The sequence below is a fragment of the Sciurus carolinensis genome, chromosome 2 (genome assembly GCF_902686445.1).
Source record: "Sciurus carolinensis chromosome 2, mSciCar1.2, whole genome shotgun sequence".
Classification (NCBI taxonomy): Eukaryota; Metazoa; Chordata; class Mammalia; order Rodentia; family Sciuridae; genus Sciurus; species Sciurus carolinensis.
The window spans coordinates 194617144-194634053 of record NC_062214.1 but is presented as its reverse complement, the minus strand read 5'-3'; the positions used below and the strand labels follow the sequence as shown (position 1 = coordinate 194634053).

The 16910-nt window shown below is 40.7% G+C and overlaps 2 protein-coding genes across 2 annotated transcripts in view; one reads left to right on the top strand and one right to left on the bottom strand.

The window, feature by feature from the left end:
• The window catches only part of Ccnk (cyclin K), a 28103-nt gene extending 16776 nt beyond the window's left edge, over nucleotides 1–11327 (bottom strand). Inside the window, exons 1-3 of the mRNA XM_047541388.1 lie at nucleotides 11127–11327; nucleotides 983–1231; nucleotides 449–530 (exon numbers count right to left, since the gene is read on the bottom strand). Coding sequence (XP_047397344.1) covers nucleotides 449–530; nucleotides 983–1179 — 279 coding nt within the window. The 5' untranslated portion in view covers nucleotides 1180–1231; nucleotides 11127–11327. The remainder of the gene's footprint in view (nucleotides 1–448; nucleotides 531–982; nucleotides 1232–11126) is intronic.
• A 388-nt stretch (nucleotides 11328–11715) lies between these two features.
• The window catches only part of Setd3 (SET domain containing 3, actin histidine methyltransferase), a 75836-nt gene continuing 70641 nt past the window's right edge, over nucleotides 11716–16910 (top strand). Inside the window, exon 1 of the mRNA XM_047540156.1 lies at nucleotides 11716–11880. The gene's annotated coding sequence lies outside the window, so the exon portion shown is untranslated. The remainder of the gene's footprint in view (nucleotides 11881–16910) is intronic.

The following is a 16910-nucleotide window of genomic DNA, read 5'->3' as shown; positions in this document are numbered from 1 at the left end:
GCTGGTTTCGGCTGGACTGATATCCTAGCCTATCTTGGCACACCTATACCTGCTATATGCCTAAGACTTAGTTTAAACTGCTAGCACCTCCTCCCTTGCATGTTCCCTGATCCCTCCAACATGTAATTAATGTCCCCCTTGAATGCCACAGCCCTGTATCTATACCTCTCCTATGGCCTCACTTAAGTTCAGATTTATCTTGGGAAGGTAATAAGGGAGTACACTTTCAAAGTGCAATATGACTATGGTCAATACTTGAGTAAAAAAAGATTTTAATGTACAAAGTTCGACAAAGTTCAAACTTGATTTTTTAAATATATAGTTATCTACCAGATAAAAATCGACCCTTTCTGGAAAATAAAACAAAAAGAGACACTAAAATCAGTCCACCAAGATTAATGTAATAATTACACATGATAGAGAAATACGACAAAATTCATACACTTACATATCTTGGGAATTGCTTGAAGGAATGAAACATATAGAAGCGATGAAAATAAATTATTCCAGTTGCCAGGGTGTCATAGTGTCTGTTGTACCAGTTAAGGACTTTAGTCAATAATTTTTATAAGTTATGTTCTTAGTTAAATGTATAAAGAAAATAAAGCAAGCATCAAAGTCAGTGGCAAACATACCAATGGCAAAGCAAGCAGATGGGAATCTGATGTGTCAGGATTCTGACATAAGAATTAGCACTTGGAATTTCCTGTTATGGCACACTTCAGCTGAGATCTTAATGGGTGCTGGATTTCCTTCAGGGGGCTGGTTGCTCAGTGTTTAAGTCTACACATTTAAATGATGAACCAGAAAAAGAAAAAACCCCTGCAGAGCTAGGCAATCAGAACAATAGTAAAACCACAAGGATATTTAACAACTGTCCTAGAACAGAGAAATGACTGGATATTTATCTACAGAATCTAACTTAATTCTTGGTGGTGGGGGGGAACCTATCTATAACAGATTCCAAGGAAAATTAGGATACAGCCCCAAACGTGTGCCCACATCAAAGATGAACCTAGCCCCCTCTCGGCGGTACCGGGCCTCAGTGGCTGGATCGAGTCCTTCAAGTTGTGAGGGTGTATGAGCCAAGTCTTTCTTATCCCAGTACCAACATGGTTTTGTGTGGTCCAGGTTTGCTGACGTTACTGAAGGGCTTGAATTTTCTTTATTCTCCTTCATTTATTGGAGTAGACTTGTTCTTTCCAAGAGGTTATCTGAAAACTTTAGAATCCTAAGAGAAAAATAAAGACACAAAGTTGGAAAGGGATGCTATACTATAGGTAACCCTAATCATTATAGGCAATCTATAATCACAGACTGCACTTGATTTTGGGTCAAAATTCCCCACAGAAACTATGCTATACTGATTGCCAGTTAGAAGCCCAGGCTACCCTCCAAAATCAATTCACACACCCTCTGTGACTTTAATACTAATAAATCCCAGATGTCATGATAGCTTAGAAGATCATTTTCTCTCCCTCTTGAATATAAAGGGTTAAATTGAGACAACATGCTGGAAGAAACTAAGCATATCTTATTTCCTTTCTGTCTTTATTTTTTTAAATATATTTCTTAGGTTGTAGATGGGCACAATGTATTTATTTATTTTTATGTGGTGCTGAGGATTGAACTCAGTGCCTCACACGTGCCAGGCAAGTGCTCTACCACTGAGCCACAACTCCAGTCCCATTCTGTCTTTATGGATGGACACAAATTTTTTCATGTTGTCTAGATTCCATTCTTCAGTAGAACCTAGGCCTGTTTTTATCCCCCCTACAAAGATTTATGCTTCAAAACTATCCCTCTCTTCCATCTATTATCAAATTTTCCCTTTTGTAGTTTACTTGATTTCACCTAGGCACTTGAGCTTGTAAAAGGCATAGGATTCACCTAATTCACATCCAAGAATAAAATGAACTGAGCAATGTGAAGCAGGCACGTGTGTGGAAATCTGAGGGCGTGGATGAAGGAGGTGGTCCATGAGGAAGGAGGAACTTTAGGTTGTTCCCACTCTCTCATCCTTTTCCCTTTTTTTCATTCAGAATAGATTTCTCATCCTTTTCCCTTTTTTTTCATTCAGAATAGATTCTCTAAAAGCTGCACACTAAGAGAAAAGAAAAACAAGGTGCTCATATAGACGCCACTCTAACAGGCAAGTAAATCCCTTGTGAGGTGGCTAAGGGACAATAGACATTTTCAAACATGGGGGCAGAAGGGTTCCAAAAGAGGTGGCCGGAGTCAGGTTAGTCTGGTGAGCAGAAAACACTTCTGTGGCCGTCTCTGGGCATAGCCCCACCAGTTCATCTGGAAGCCTAATTTCCTCTGTGTACCTGGCCTTATTTCTAATGGGAAAGGTGACATGGCAGAGTTGAGTGGTTTCCTCTTCCCACCTGCTAGTCCTAAAGGGCAGCTAAGGTTGTCCTAAGAATTTACACTTTTGTTTACAATACTGATTATACTGGGCAGTGCTTGGAGTGGAGGAACAGTTACCTAAAACCCCAGAAGCTATTACTGAGATACATTTCTCACTTATTGTATTGGCAAAAATACAAAAGTTTGGCGATTTACTGTTGGCAAGGTCAGGGAGAAGCAGGTGGTCTCAAATATTGCCAGTGGGAGAACAAAACAGTACAACTATCACAGAGGGTAAGTTGGCTATAACTAACAAAATGACATACACATTTGCTCTTTGACCAAGCAATCCCACTGCCAGGAATCTTCTCTAGGAACACAGTCACCAATATGAAAATAACATATGCCCAAGATTATTCACTGTAGTGCTATTTGTAATGGCAAATCCACATGTTCAGCAACAAGGAACTAGTTGAATGGAATATGGCATATGAAATTAGGCACAATCTATGAGGCTATTAAAAAGAATAAAAATGATACCATAGGACTGGAGAGGTTTTCAGAATCGGCAAAGAGCAGGCTAGTTATATACAGTATGCTAACATCTAGGTAAGAAAGAAGAGGAAAGAATTGCTATTTTTTTGGTCCCTATTTTTTTTCCAACTTAAAAAAAAAGTTAGCAATTGGATATGGGGAAGACCAGGATAGAAAGGACAGGGATGGGAACAGGACGTCACTGAATCTTTATATATAGCATTGGCTTTTAGAAAACCTTTTATTTTAAAATAACTGTAGCTTTACAAAAAGCCATAAAGCATTCAGGAATTAATTTTGGTACAACATTAATGAACTACAGCTTTTACTGGATTGAGTTTCCAGAATCTAACCTAGGATGGATGCTATGCTGCATTTAGTTGCCATATTTCCTTGGTATTGTCTCTTCAAAAATCTGTTTGCAGTCTTCCTCGTTTTTCATGCTGTGGTCAGAACGCATGAACGTAGAGAGAACCAGGCAGGTCTCTTGATTTCTTTTCCCATGAATGGAGTTTTAGGGAAAAATGCCACAAGATTAAGTGTCCTCCTTATCACATCATATCAGAGGACAGGTGACATCGGTGACTCTTTATAGCTGAGGCTAACCATGACCACTTGAGTAAGATGGGGTCTGCCAATTTTCTCATTGTAAATTATTATTTTTCCCTTTTGATTTTCTATTCCTCAGAAGCCAGTCAGTAGATTCAGCCCAAGGTCCTTACTGGAGGATAAGGGAACATAGTCCAAAGAATTTGTGGACATATGTTAAAACCACCATAGTAATTAGTAAATATTTTGCAATGCAAACAAATATGTAAATACATTTTTTCTTAAAGATTCACCCACTAATTTTAGCATTCATTTAAGAATCCTCCCTGCAACAGTTTGTGTGTGTGTGTGTGTGTGTGTGTGTGTGTGCAAGAGCGCGTGCGTGCGTGCAGTGTGTGTGAGACTGGGGTTTTGCTATGTTGTCAGGCTGCCCTCTAAGTTCTGGGTTCAAGCCATCCTCCTGCCTCTGCCTCCTAAGTAGCTGGGGTGACGTCTGGCTGTTGTGATGATGATCTTCCATCTCACTCGCTCCTTCATGTTTATTTATTTAGAATTCTTTTATAAGAAAGATTTGTTCCTTCTCTCTCACTTATTCATTTGTCAGTATAGACTTATACGTATTTATTCTTTGGGTTACAAATAATACCATTATTCCTCTTGCTAAAACTATTTCACCATGGCCACTGAGAGATCTTTCAGGTTGGCTTCCAAGTTCCTTTCTAACTTTGACTTTTCAGTCATGTAAATATTTAAGTATTAATAATGTAACTAAAACTTAAAAAAAAAAATCCTAAAGTCAAACCCATGGTCAACCTAACTATATAGAAAAATTATTTCAGGTAATTTCTGATGTTGTTACATCCTCAGTGAGATGTACTCTAAGGATAAAAAGAACCTCAAATAAATCTTAAACTTGATTACACTGTCAGTAGTAGCATTAAAATTGGAATTTCCAAACCCTTTTTTGTATATTATAGGATATACAGAAGCAAATATGTAAATGTTAATGTAGGAACCAGATTTTCTGTGCAAAGAAAATAATATACATGCACAATGTTAACAGGTTAAGAAAAAAACTTAGAATGCTGAATTTTAATTGAAAATATGAAAATAAATCACACTTAAAATATATATACATACATCCCAGTTCTTTCCACTTAGGTCTTTCCACTTAGGCACAATTCCATGACCAAGTTTTAGTTCTTTCAAAACCATTCCCTCCAAAAGGAGCAGGTTGTTTTCCAGTCTGGGGTAGGGGCCTTCTTGGGATGTAATCAGGTAGTTTACCAAGACACAGGAGGACTTCACGAAGGTTGACTACTGGATCCGTTACAAATTTGAATAGTAAAAAGAAAAATGCCTGTACTTGACTGTAAAATAGTAAACAAAAGCTGAGTCCATAGTAATACGTGTGGTGTGTGTGTGGACAAAGCTTAACCTAAATTCAACTAAGCCTGTAGACTAACTTCCAGTTTTACAGTAAATACTGGGGTAGACAAGTTAAATGGCATAAGGAACTACTAATCACATTCAGAAGGTGGGATACTCTATAAGAAAACTGACTTGGTCTCTTCAAAAAAGTTAATGTGGCTGTGTGTGGTGGTAGAGGCTTGTAATCCCAGCAATTTGGGAGGCTGAGGAAAGAAGATCACACGTTTGAGGGCAGTCTGAGCATTTAGGCCCTGTCAAAATAAAATAAAAAGGGTTGGGATGTAGCTCAATAGTAGTGTGTCCCTGGTTCCATCCCCAGTACCACACACACACAAAAGTCAATGTCATGAAGCAAATGATGGTAAGGAGGAACTGCCCAAGATTTAAAAAGGCTGAAGATGCATAACAAATGCAATGAGAGCCTCAATCAGATCCTTTTATTATTTTTTTTAACTACAAAGAATTTTTAATGATTAGGGAAAATTCAACATGAACTGGATAATAAGGGAATCTCTGAATTTTCTTAGGGATAAGAAGATTATTATGTTATTGCTATATTATATAATGATATTGCCACATAGGAGAATGACTTTATTCTTGGTTGATGCAGGCTAACATTTCACACGAAGTGTCACGATGTCTGTAATCTACTTTAAAACACTTCGGCTAAAACACAATCACATAGCAAAAGTGGCAAAATGTTAACATGTGTCCAGTCCAGGCCATAGGTACACAAATAGGCCTTGTACTATTCTTTAATGTAAAAACAAGTTATGGGGTAAAAATCAGATGGGATTCCTTAGGGGACCAGAGGGCTCTTTATTTCCTTACCACCACCAGCCCATATCCCTCAGTAGCTGAGCAATATTTGCTCGTGTGTGGGTATGGGTAAGGTTTAAAAACTACAACAAAAAAAAGTGCACTACTAAGTGTGTGGTTTATTAATTTTTACAAAGTAAACACATCTGTGTAATACCATTGAGCTGAGAATCGGAATACTGCCAACTTCCCAGAAGTTCCCCTCCTTCCTCTCCTAGTCACTATCATCCCTGCCCCAAAGATAACTATCTTAACCTCTATTCCCAGTTTTACCTGTTTTTGAAGGATGTGTGCAATGACATTGTAACACTGCTTTATATTCATTTTCTTTTGCTCTACAGTGTGTGTGTGATTCAACCCTGCTGTTCCATAAAGCAGGTTTCATTTACCCTCATCACTGCAGAACAGTGGTTCTGAAGGACTGTTGAAAATGTCTCAGGACATCTGTTATACCTGGGGGATGGTTACTGGCATTTAGAGGGTAGAGGCTAATAATGTTGCTGAACATACTACAACACACAGAACAATCCCCCACAACAAGGAATTATCTGGCTCAACCTATCAATAGTGCCAAAGTTGAAAAACTGCTATAGTATTTTATTCTATGGATATAATACAGTTTATCTATCCATTCCACTGTGGATGAACATTTGAAACGTTTCTATTTTTTTGATATTAATAAATAGTCATGTACATTCTTATAGAACAGAAGGCACCTGGCCAGCTGGCTAAAGGAATCAATATCTATGACATTTGTAATTTATGATATACTAGCTGGGAAAATGCTACTTTAAAATTCATTAATATAAAAGTTCTCTCTGTACTTATTCGTTCAAATATTTACTGAGCATTTACTGAGTCAGAACTCAACAGCATGGTAGGGACAAACAACAAGTAAGGTGTTTGGCTCACAGGAAGCTTGCATTCTAGGGAAGAGGCAGAGAGAAACAACAGGAGAAGACAACAAAAAGCTGGTTTTGATGGGGGAGAAAAGGAGAATATGGGTTCTATAAATATGAGGTTTGAAGAACTTGAAAGATAATTGCATGGAAAGGTCTATCAGATAAATGGGTCTGTTGAAATCTAGAAAACATATCTACTTAGGATTTGTCTGTGTAAATGTAGCAACTGTAAAGTTATGGCAAAGGACAGAGGGCTGGAGAGAGGAAAATAGAGGTCTGCGAACAGAACTCTGATGACCCTGTATGAAGGATCACCAGATAAGAAAGGGAAGGAATGGTCAAAGAGGTAGGGAAATTTGCATTCTTAATCACACAAGAAACCAGAGTATATCAACTTTAAATCAGAAGAGGTAGTCAGCAGTGACAAATGCTGAAGAAAAATTAAAAGACAAGAAATTAAGGAAAGATTACTCAAATTGGTGGTTTGTTATTAGGAAATGTGAAACTGATTGTGGGGTCTGTAAAATTTTGAATATACTAAAAACACTTTGAATAGGTGGTTCTGTATACAATGTGAATTACAGCTCAATAAAGTGGATAAACAAATACAAGAACATTTTCAGAGTACAGTGGGGCAGAAGTGGGGTTTTAAGGAATGAACAGGATATGAGTTCTTCTGAGGCACCTCTTGCTCAAAGAAGTGACAAAGTGAAACAGCTGAAGGCAGGTTTTTGTTGTCCCCCTACCCCGACCTGCACACCCTCAGCGTAGAAGAAAACGAAGACTGTCTGCAGTCAGAAGGAAAAGAATCACTGGAGGAGGATACCCAAACCTTAAGGAGGGGGTTAACTGACAAGGGATACTAAAAAGCACAGTGAGAAAATTTGAGAAAGGAAGCTCTTTCTCTAAGAAGGCAAGAAAAAGATGGAGGAAGATATAAGAAGAAATGTTTTAAGGAGGAGGAAGTAAATCCTAAAAGAGGATCTCAGAGTACGTCCATTTTCTCCAAGCAGATTGACATCTGCAGAGAGCAAAGAGGCAGAGTAAGGGAAAAGGGTTAGGATTAACCCACTATGGAGGATATAGGGATGGTAAGAATCTCAGTACACAGTGGATGCATTGCAAATATACTCAAGTTAGTTTTACTATGCTATCACTGGTCAAACTCCATGCTAAATATCTCGAGTAGACTGGAACAGAACAATGTATGAAATAAGAATAATGTACAATCAATGTACATACACAGATAGTAACAGTCCTCTAAAGCATCCATCTTACTGAAAAAAGTGCTTACCTCTGTTCTATAACCCCTTTCTCTATTACTCTTCAATTATTTTTTCACAAGGTCCTGAAGTTATAAATTTTATTAGCAGTGATTACTGTGAAAATCACTGAGATTTATGAGATCCACAAAATGAAAATCTCTCAAGAGCAACATGTTAAGATGTTTTAGCACCCCTTCCGGTAATGTGTTTTAGATATATCTCTTTACATAATGAAATATGAAATGCATTTTCAATAATTAGAATTATGACAACAATAGTAATGGTGACCACACAATTCTCTGACCCAGTACGTAAGTTCTATTTTAATAGCAGTACTCAGTTGTTACTAACCTTCATTCAGACATTTTTATTAATAGGACCTTAGTTTAGAAAGCAGCCTATGGTGCTGCTATTGGTGTTCACATAATTCTTGTATTATTCTTAGTTTGAATTTTTTTGTGTTATGTTTATCTCCTAGATCTGCTATATAGATGGCACACACACACACACAAAAACCTGAATGAAATCTACCTTTTAACAACTGTCTCTCCACCTAGCTTCCTAAGTCTTGAAAATACATTTTCCTTTTCTACGGACTGTTTTTCAAACATGTGAAGATAATTTTTACATTTCCTTCTTTTCTCGAGGGTGAAGAAACCTAATGATTTTCCAAAGATGGTTTTGAGAATTCAGTATTAATATTTAGGTTTTCCCCTAAATATTTTCAAAACAGAAAAACTATACTTCATATGATCTGCCCAGCATAAGGGGGGAGGAAGGCTAGTAAATTCAGTAAGATGTCCACCCTAAGTCCACTGAGTTGCAGCATGCCTGCAAACTGTTTTCTTATCCTCACAATTTATCACTGAGGAAGTGGAGTCAATGGAGCCAGAGACATGAAACCACCTGTCACAGTTAGCAAATGGCAGAGGCACAATCTGTATTACTTCAGACTAAGATATTGCTGTCCCTCAATCTAGACACTACTTTGTTTCTATAAATGGAACATTACATCTTAGAACCATATTTGTCAAGACAGGTCTTCCTCATCTGAAACAACTTAATTTTTGTAATTTAGTCACTTCTAGTAAGTTCATACTTTGTCAGTTTTGGTCTTTAAGGACTCTGGGTGTCATCTGACATGCTGAGTACTTATCATTCAATAGTTTGAGTGCATTCATTACCTTGAGAATCATGCTTCTTACATATTTAGCTAATAATTAAAAAGTGCCCTTTGTTCAAAAGGGCAAAACCAAAACCCCATACAGTCTCTCTAAAGATCCCTCTTCCAGGCTAACAATCTATTAATCAATATTTTTGGTTTAGTAATCTGAAAGAACATAAATCCACTTAACTATATCTTATCCCATGTATATTTACTTCTTGGGTCTACTAGGCGAGATTATGTTCACTGTCCTAAGGAAACTTAAATGAACTTGTGTCCAGCAATCTCTCATTTACCAACAGTCAACAAATTTATAACAAAAGGAAATGTTATTTGCGTCACCTGGCTTTTTCTTATGGAAGCTCTGCTGGTTTAAAGGACTTAGCTCTCCTTTCCCAAGTACTACCAAATGCCCTTTTTTGGTCCTTCCAACAATTTCCTAAAACAGATCATTAGTAAGTCCTTCTACCCAAGTGTCAGCTAACTGCTCTCTGTGAAAACAGACATGCCAGACCCTAGTTCTCTACACTTTTAGGATTCCTCAAAGGCTATGAACGACTTTACAGTCTTATATGCAATTACTCTGATATATAATTTATCTAACCTTAAAATTACGAATTAGATTTAATCCAGTTAGATATTCTTTATAACCTTCTTAATTACATATTTAAGTCCTCTTGTTTTGTTCTTAACCCAATTTTACATAAAAACTCAGAAAACATTTTTCTTCTTTTCAGTCTTACTGAACTCAGGGCTTTCCCACATAAATTCCTAAAATGAACTTGTACATTTTATAAGCCAAATATGACCAATTTTTCTTTACAATATTCAATTTCAGAAATGGCATTTAAAATTTAAGAACCTCATTAACAATTAAAATGTTTCTGTATTGCTTGATGTTGCAAACTAAACTTTCAAAGTGGGACAAGTGTTAACTATGATTTTCGCTGGAATCAAGTAATATGCTTGGATAATACATCACAATATAATTAAAACGAGAACCTCTAAAATTAGACACTAAAGGTAGACACTGGGAAAAAAAAAACCCAATAGTCGTGGATAATTATTGCAATTACAGTCAAGATGACTTAACAAATAAGCATCCAAGAACGCTGTTTTTAACTAAAATGTCTATCAGTACTATATACCATCATCCATTCATTCTTTCATTTGGCAATATAGCTGGCTAAACATCAGTGTTCCGGGTGCTGGGGATCAAAAGCTCTGCGCCTTCATTTTTTACAACATTCACAGAAACTTTTAATGTGTGTCTACGATTGCAAGACACTATGGTCTAGATGTAAAGAGATACACGTCGAAATACACAAATATTTACTGTGCCTCAAAAAAAAAAAAAAAAAAAAGCCAGTTTTAAGTGATGGCTCTTAGAAGACGTTCCTAACCTCGGATGACTTAGCGAAAGCTCCGTTTAATTGGCAACCAAATTTAGGGCGCGTCACCGAGCAAACGCTGTGCAGATAATGGTTTAATAAGAGTTTTTGGACTGTACGCCTCAACTTTTTCAAGGAGACCTCCTCTTACAATAACAAGCCCAACCAACCAACCAGCCAGGAGAGGGTGGGTGAGGACGACGTCCGGGCAAGGAGCCTCATCGCGGAAGTGCCTTCTTCTCCCTCCTAGTCCCACCCTTGCCCCATGGCTCTGCGAATTCCAAAGTCGGAGCACCGCGGGTGTGGAACGATCTCCGAAATCTCACACCTAACCAACAGTGGACACGTCCCGCCACGAAATAAGAGAGATGGGCCCTCTGCGGCCGTGCGGCGGTGTGCGAGCGTGTAAGCCCCCTACCCCCATCCCGCCGCTAGAAAGTCCCCCAACACCAATCGCGCCCCGAGGCGAGCGCCGCTACCAGTTCTAGGGTGCTGCAGGCCTCTCTGCGCCGCCCGTGCGCTTCAGACCCTTTCCCGAATCCCACCCCGCAGGCTCGCGTCGCCCGCTAACTTCAACGTGCACCCGCGGCTCGTGGAGGGGGGCGGAATCCTGGAGGCGATAGTCCCACAGCGGATGGCGGCAGTTGGCCATACCCTACTCCGACCTCCAGGTACGCGGGAAGAGGGCGGCGCTGCCCGCGGTCCGCTGGTCACTCACCCCTCGCCTCAGGCAAGCCCCTTAGCGACGTCTCTCCTTGCTGACTGCGGCCATCTTGGATGTGGAATGTCGGGGAACTACGTCATCGCGCTGCGTCTCGCGACGAAAAACAAACGACCGGAGGGCGGTGAGAGTCGGTCGACTATCAGCCAATCAGAGGAAAGTATATCTCTCCAAAGCGGAACAAGCCGCCAGGATCCTCCCCACTCGCCGGCTGGATCAGCCGCTGCTGCGTGCAGGAGGAGGAACCAGCCAAAGGGTCCTTTCCGTAGGCCACGCCCCCTCAGCGAAAGGGAATTCGGAAGCAACCGAACATGCTAACGGAACTTCGGCGCGGAGGCGGGGCCCAGGTGCCATTGCCCAATCAGAACTCGGATGTGGGACAAAGTTCAGCCAATTGTGGCTTCCGGGCTTGTGGCGGCCAAAGTCGGCCGCTCTTGCCCCCGGAGCCTCCAGCCCAATGGCTGTCGCAGGTCCCCGGAGCGGACTGCGGGCTGGGCGGCGTGGGGCGGGGGGCCCGCGCCCAGGCGTGCGAGGCGCGGACCAATGAGCGGCGGCGGCGGCGGTCCGGGGGCGGGGTCCGGGGGGGCGGGAGGAGCCGGTTGGGCCGCGGTGGCGGGGCCCGTCTCAGGCCGCCGTCCCGCCCCTCCCGTCCGGCCGCCGCCGCCGCCGCGGCCTGGGGGTTTGGTTTGAGGCGGGACGGTGGGGTCCGGACCGGACTGTCTCGCCGCCGCTGCGCGAAAGGGACGGACAGGTGAGCACCGGCGGCGGTCTCACTCGTGCGGCCCACGGACGCGGGGACAGTCGCGCTGTCGTGCCCGGGCGCCGCGAGGCCACCCTCTAGCCGGCCGTGCCGAGTCCGGCCCGAGCCCAGGCCGGCCGCTCCCGGCCGCGGTGGGCCAGGGTGCGCGCGGGGCCGGTCGCCGAGGGCCTGCGAGCCGGAGGGCCACCGGGTCTCTGTCCTGCCAGGCCTGCCGGGGCGGGGGCGCCGACACTCTGGTCGGCAGCAGCCGGGTCCCGGGTGGTGGCAGGTGCAGGGGACGTTCCCCGCGCCGCCTTTCTGTCCCCGGCCCCTCGGCGCCGCCCTCGGGTGGGGCCCGGACCCCTCTCGCGCGCAGGTCGCGGGCTCCGCGTGCGCCCGGGTTGCGCTCTCATTTCCTTCCTCCCTCCGGTCCTCCCCGCCTGGGGGAAGATGGTGTGGTTTTATGCTCCTCTCTCCGAGCCGCAGGTGCCCACCGGGGAGCCCGCGGACGAGTCCCTGCTCTCTCCCTTCGCTGCCCAGTTAAAAAGGCAGTCGTAGAAAATAGGTCATCTTTCTTCCCACGCGCCCCTGGCCCAGGTCCACACGCGCAGTGCCATACTAGGGAGAAGAATTCAGTGCTTTAGAGTTTGTCATTCCGGTTTTGAACTCTTCCTCCTCGTGGCTCCAGCTTAGCGATGCAACTCCGCCAATTCCTTCCTTTCCACTCCGGGAGAGGAGTCGATTAGTGACGTGAGCCACTTGCTGCGGGGTCCTCACCTCCGCCGCGGTGTGTCGGGAGGAAGACATTTAAGTGTTTCAGAAGTATGCATGCGTTCAGAATCACTTAGGGCATACTACTTTGCTTTTCTAAATATAAAGGGCGATGTTTCAATAGCAAAAATACTTTTAGAATGTGTTGATAGATTGATTTTGTCTTTTCAGAAAGGACCCTAATGACATTTTAAATCTGAATTGAACAGTAATAGTCTTGGGCAGCTGTTTAAGTGAATATACTTCAAGAATATGGTAAAATAAAGGCAACTTTTCTCTCTACCCTTGAAATTTGCCAAGATTTGCTTGAACCACGATATACAGTGCTTTTACGGCTTACCTACTATGCTTGAAGTCACACCTTATCAAATTAATCTCAGCGTCTGCTGTGATTGATATTTTGGTGAAATTCCAACAATTTGGGAATGAGTTTTTCTCTGACTTAAGAAAGTAGTTTGCAAAGTGCAGTGCTTAGAAGAGTACAGAACAACCTCTTTATTGGGATCTCAAACAACCTTGGGTTTTGAGCCTCTACTCCCACTTTCCTGTCTGCCCTCCTTTCCCTCTGTATTTAAGATTGTAAATAAAAATCAGAAGTGGATCTCTGGTCTGAACAGGCTGAAACGGTTGTCGCTTTTCTTCACTCTTCCAGTATGCTATTTTGTGCTTTTTTCTCCCCCCTCTGGAATAGAAGTGAAGTTGGACTTGAAGATTAAAATGTTTATGCCTGTATGAGCGGCAGGGATGAGAGTTTCTGTTTATTCTCTGTCTATAAGAGTACAGTGAAATTGTCACTATAAAGTACTGTTGAGCTTCACTTCCAGGTCATGGATATTTAGGCCACATTCACTGATGATTAAAATTTTAGATAATGAGCAAAATGTGAAGGCTGAATTCAAATAATTTTCTGTTCTAAAGTTCAATTACTAGAAAACTTGTTTTGAGAACTGTGATACAGTTACACAGCCTCCTAAAAACTCGATGCTTTCATGCCCCAGAAGAGAAACTGGCAAGGGTGACAGTGCTAGGGAAAGTATCATACCAGCACAACACATTTTTGCTTGTAGTAAAAATTTAGTAGGTATCTTGGCAACCAGCGAAACTCAGGTACAGGCCCTGTGTATTCACAGAGGGTTGGTTCTGGGACAGCCCCTCTGCCCCAAGAACCAGACTTAGGGATGCTCAAGTCTCTTCCTTAGATAAAATGGTGTAGTATTTGCATATAATCTGTGTACATCATCCCATAAACTTAAATCTTCTGTAAATTGCTAATAATACCTAATACAGTGTCGACACTATGTAAATGGTTAATACTGTGTTGTTTAGGAATGATAAAGAAAAAGTCTGTAGTGTTCAGTACAGATTTTTTTTTCCAAATATTTTGATCCACAGTTGGTTGGATCTGGATATGGTACCCTAGGATGAGGGTTGGGAGTGCTTGATTGTACATAGTTTGTGCCCTGTGGAATTTTAGTAGAAATATTAGTAAAAATACTGTCTCCATGTCAGGGTTCCTCTGATTACTTTGACTAGGTGTCAATTTAGTTTTGAGACTTTAAAAGCCTCTTAAATGTTTGAATTACATAGTCTCCTTTTTACTTTCACTAACTGAAGTAGCTGTTAGAAATGTAACTAATAACACTGTATCTTTGTTGTGTATGGTTTGATGAGTGTCTTCCACTGGGAGGTTTTATCTTAAGAAACCTCGCCTACTCCTGGCTACAGTGCACAGTGCTTCTGTTGGGGGTGGGGAGGAAGTTTCTAGTAAGTGTGTTTCCTCTCTCTGGACCAAAGTCCTAGAATGGAATCATGCTCCTGTTGCCCCAGAGAGGAAGAGGAATCATTTATTAATGTGACATTAACTATTTTTAATATAACAGTTGAATATGTCTTCTTTCTAATGTTACTTTGGGAGTTGCTAGTGGCCAGTTATTTGCTTTCTCTTTTAGCTTATAGTTTCACGTTTATGTTTGGACTAATTTTTTATTAGTGAAAAATATTTCAATTTTCTGTGCATCCTTTTTCTCTTTCTACAGTCATAGAAGTTTTTAACCTTAAATATAATTCTGGGTTATAGTTAACCAGTTAGAATTTAAGGATTCCTCACTTAAAATTTTCTATAATTTACACTTTTGTTGCTGTTGTAACATATAATATATAATTGTAAGTTATAATATAGTTATAATATATTCTATTATAAGGAGTTTGACAGCTTGTAAACAACTTGTGAAAAAATGAGTTTACTTTTTTTTTTTTAAATTTGCGGTGCTGGGGATTGAACCCAGGGCCTTGTGCTTGCAAGGCAAGCACTCTACCAACTGAGCCATATCCCCAGACCTGAGTTTACTTTTTTTGTCAAATAGTCATGAAAAAAATTTAATCTGCGGAAACTTATTAGTCTATTAAAAGTCAGGTTTTCGTTGTTAAATTCACCTAGTGATTCAAGTCAGAGATTAACTGCATAGACCCCATTTCCATTTGAGAGTCTCCTCTAGGTTTTTGCAATAAACAGATCAAAAGATCACAGTTACCAACATAGTTATTAACAATTTGAACCTGAAGTAAACTTGAATAAAAAATATTTCACATGATAATGAATCAAATTCTAATACCAAAGTTAAGATTTTGAAATTTTTTTTTCTTCTTATTTCAAGTGTTTTCCAAGACATGAATTATCTAGCTCAAGGTGAGTCCAAACCCTCCTGGCTGACAATGGAAGAAAGGCACACTCTCAAGTTAAGCGTTTGAAAAGATTCTGAGTGGTACTGATTACCAAGCCAAAGTGAAATTTTAATATTTGCAAGCCTAGCCTGAGGAATGGGGCGGAGAGCGGGGAGAGCAGAGCAGACAGAGCAGGAAGAGATGTTTTCACTCTCTAAAGACCAAAAACTGTCTAGAGAATGTAGATAATCAGTCGATAAACAAGAACTGTTTAAAAAAGTTGACAAGTAACGATTAAATATACATAGAACTCTTAGTAAATGTGCAGTATTTTAGGTTTATTACTATCTGGTCTTGACTTTCACTGCCCATTTTTTAATAATACACTTAATTAGAATATAATAAGGTATAGAAAGTTCTTACAAGGGATTTTAAAGTTTCAATTTCAGAAAAGAGGCACAATTCTTCCATATCAGTAGTTTCTATTCAGCGCAGTTAAGAGAAAGTAAGAATCATCATTAAAGTTGCTTTATCATGAAGTATTTTTTAGTAATTTACCAGACTTTTTAATTTGTTGGTTGTAATAATTTGGCATTATTATATTTAGCATGGTCACCTAAATGATCTGTACAGGTTTTTGACCCACAGCAAGGATGGCAGTGCAGGGCTCAACGTGAAATGTGCCTGATTGGGTGGAAGCTCCTTTGCAAGTTTCACTCTGGTCCCAAATTGAACCTGAGGCCACTTCTGTGTATTTTGACAAGGCAAAGAATAGTTCTATACTTTTAAAAGATCAAAGAGGGAAAACCTTTACCCCTGTGTGTTTTACTATTGAAGGAAAATACTGTTATTTTGAACATTAGGGATAGGCAATGAACTTCTGAAGCCTTCATAAATGTTGGTTTTGAGCTGAATCCTTGATGATTGTCAGTAAAATTTGTCATCAAGGTGTGCTTGTCAGATTGCTACCGAGTGTCATCTTGCATACATCAGTTATCTCTTTAAGGATCAGCTTCTCATCTATTGAGGGGGCATGATAATATTTTATCATATCTGTTGTGTAAAATGCTCACTCAGTAAATGTCCAAATGAGGCAATTATGAGGAGGTTGATCATGTTGGGAACTGCTACAGTAAATGACAGGGATGACACCATTTTGGCAGCATAGAATGTTATCCTGAAATAAATAGTGCGATGGTTACCATGAAAATTGCGTTAGCTTCAAAAATTCAGTTGTTTAATGTAGCACATCCTGTCTTGCTAAAGATCAGTTTATGTAATGTCCAGCTTTAGTTGGTTACATCTTGTCCTGAAGGTTATGGGGCCATCTCCCAGTTGTCTTTGTATTTCAAATTAGATACTCAAGAAATGTGCACAGAATAAGTGAATGAATTCTCTTATAGAAAAGCTGGAGCTGTTTTAGGAATGTTAGTAAGTTCCATGAAGGCAGGAGTCCCACTGAACTGGGCTCTTCTCTAAGCACATCTGAAGGACTTTGTAGACCTTTTAAGAACTAGCCATCCAAGTGCATCATATCTAAGTGGTTTTGTTCATTTTTGAGAAGTATGTCTTGAGGGGCATGTTAAACCTGGAGAAGAAAGGATCTTGGG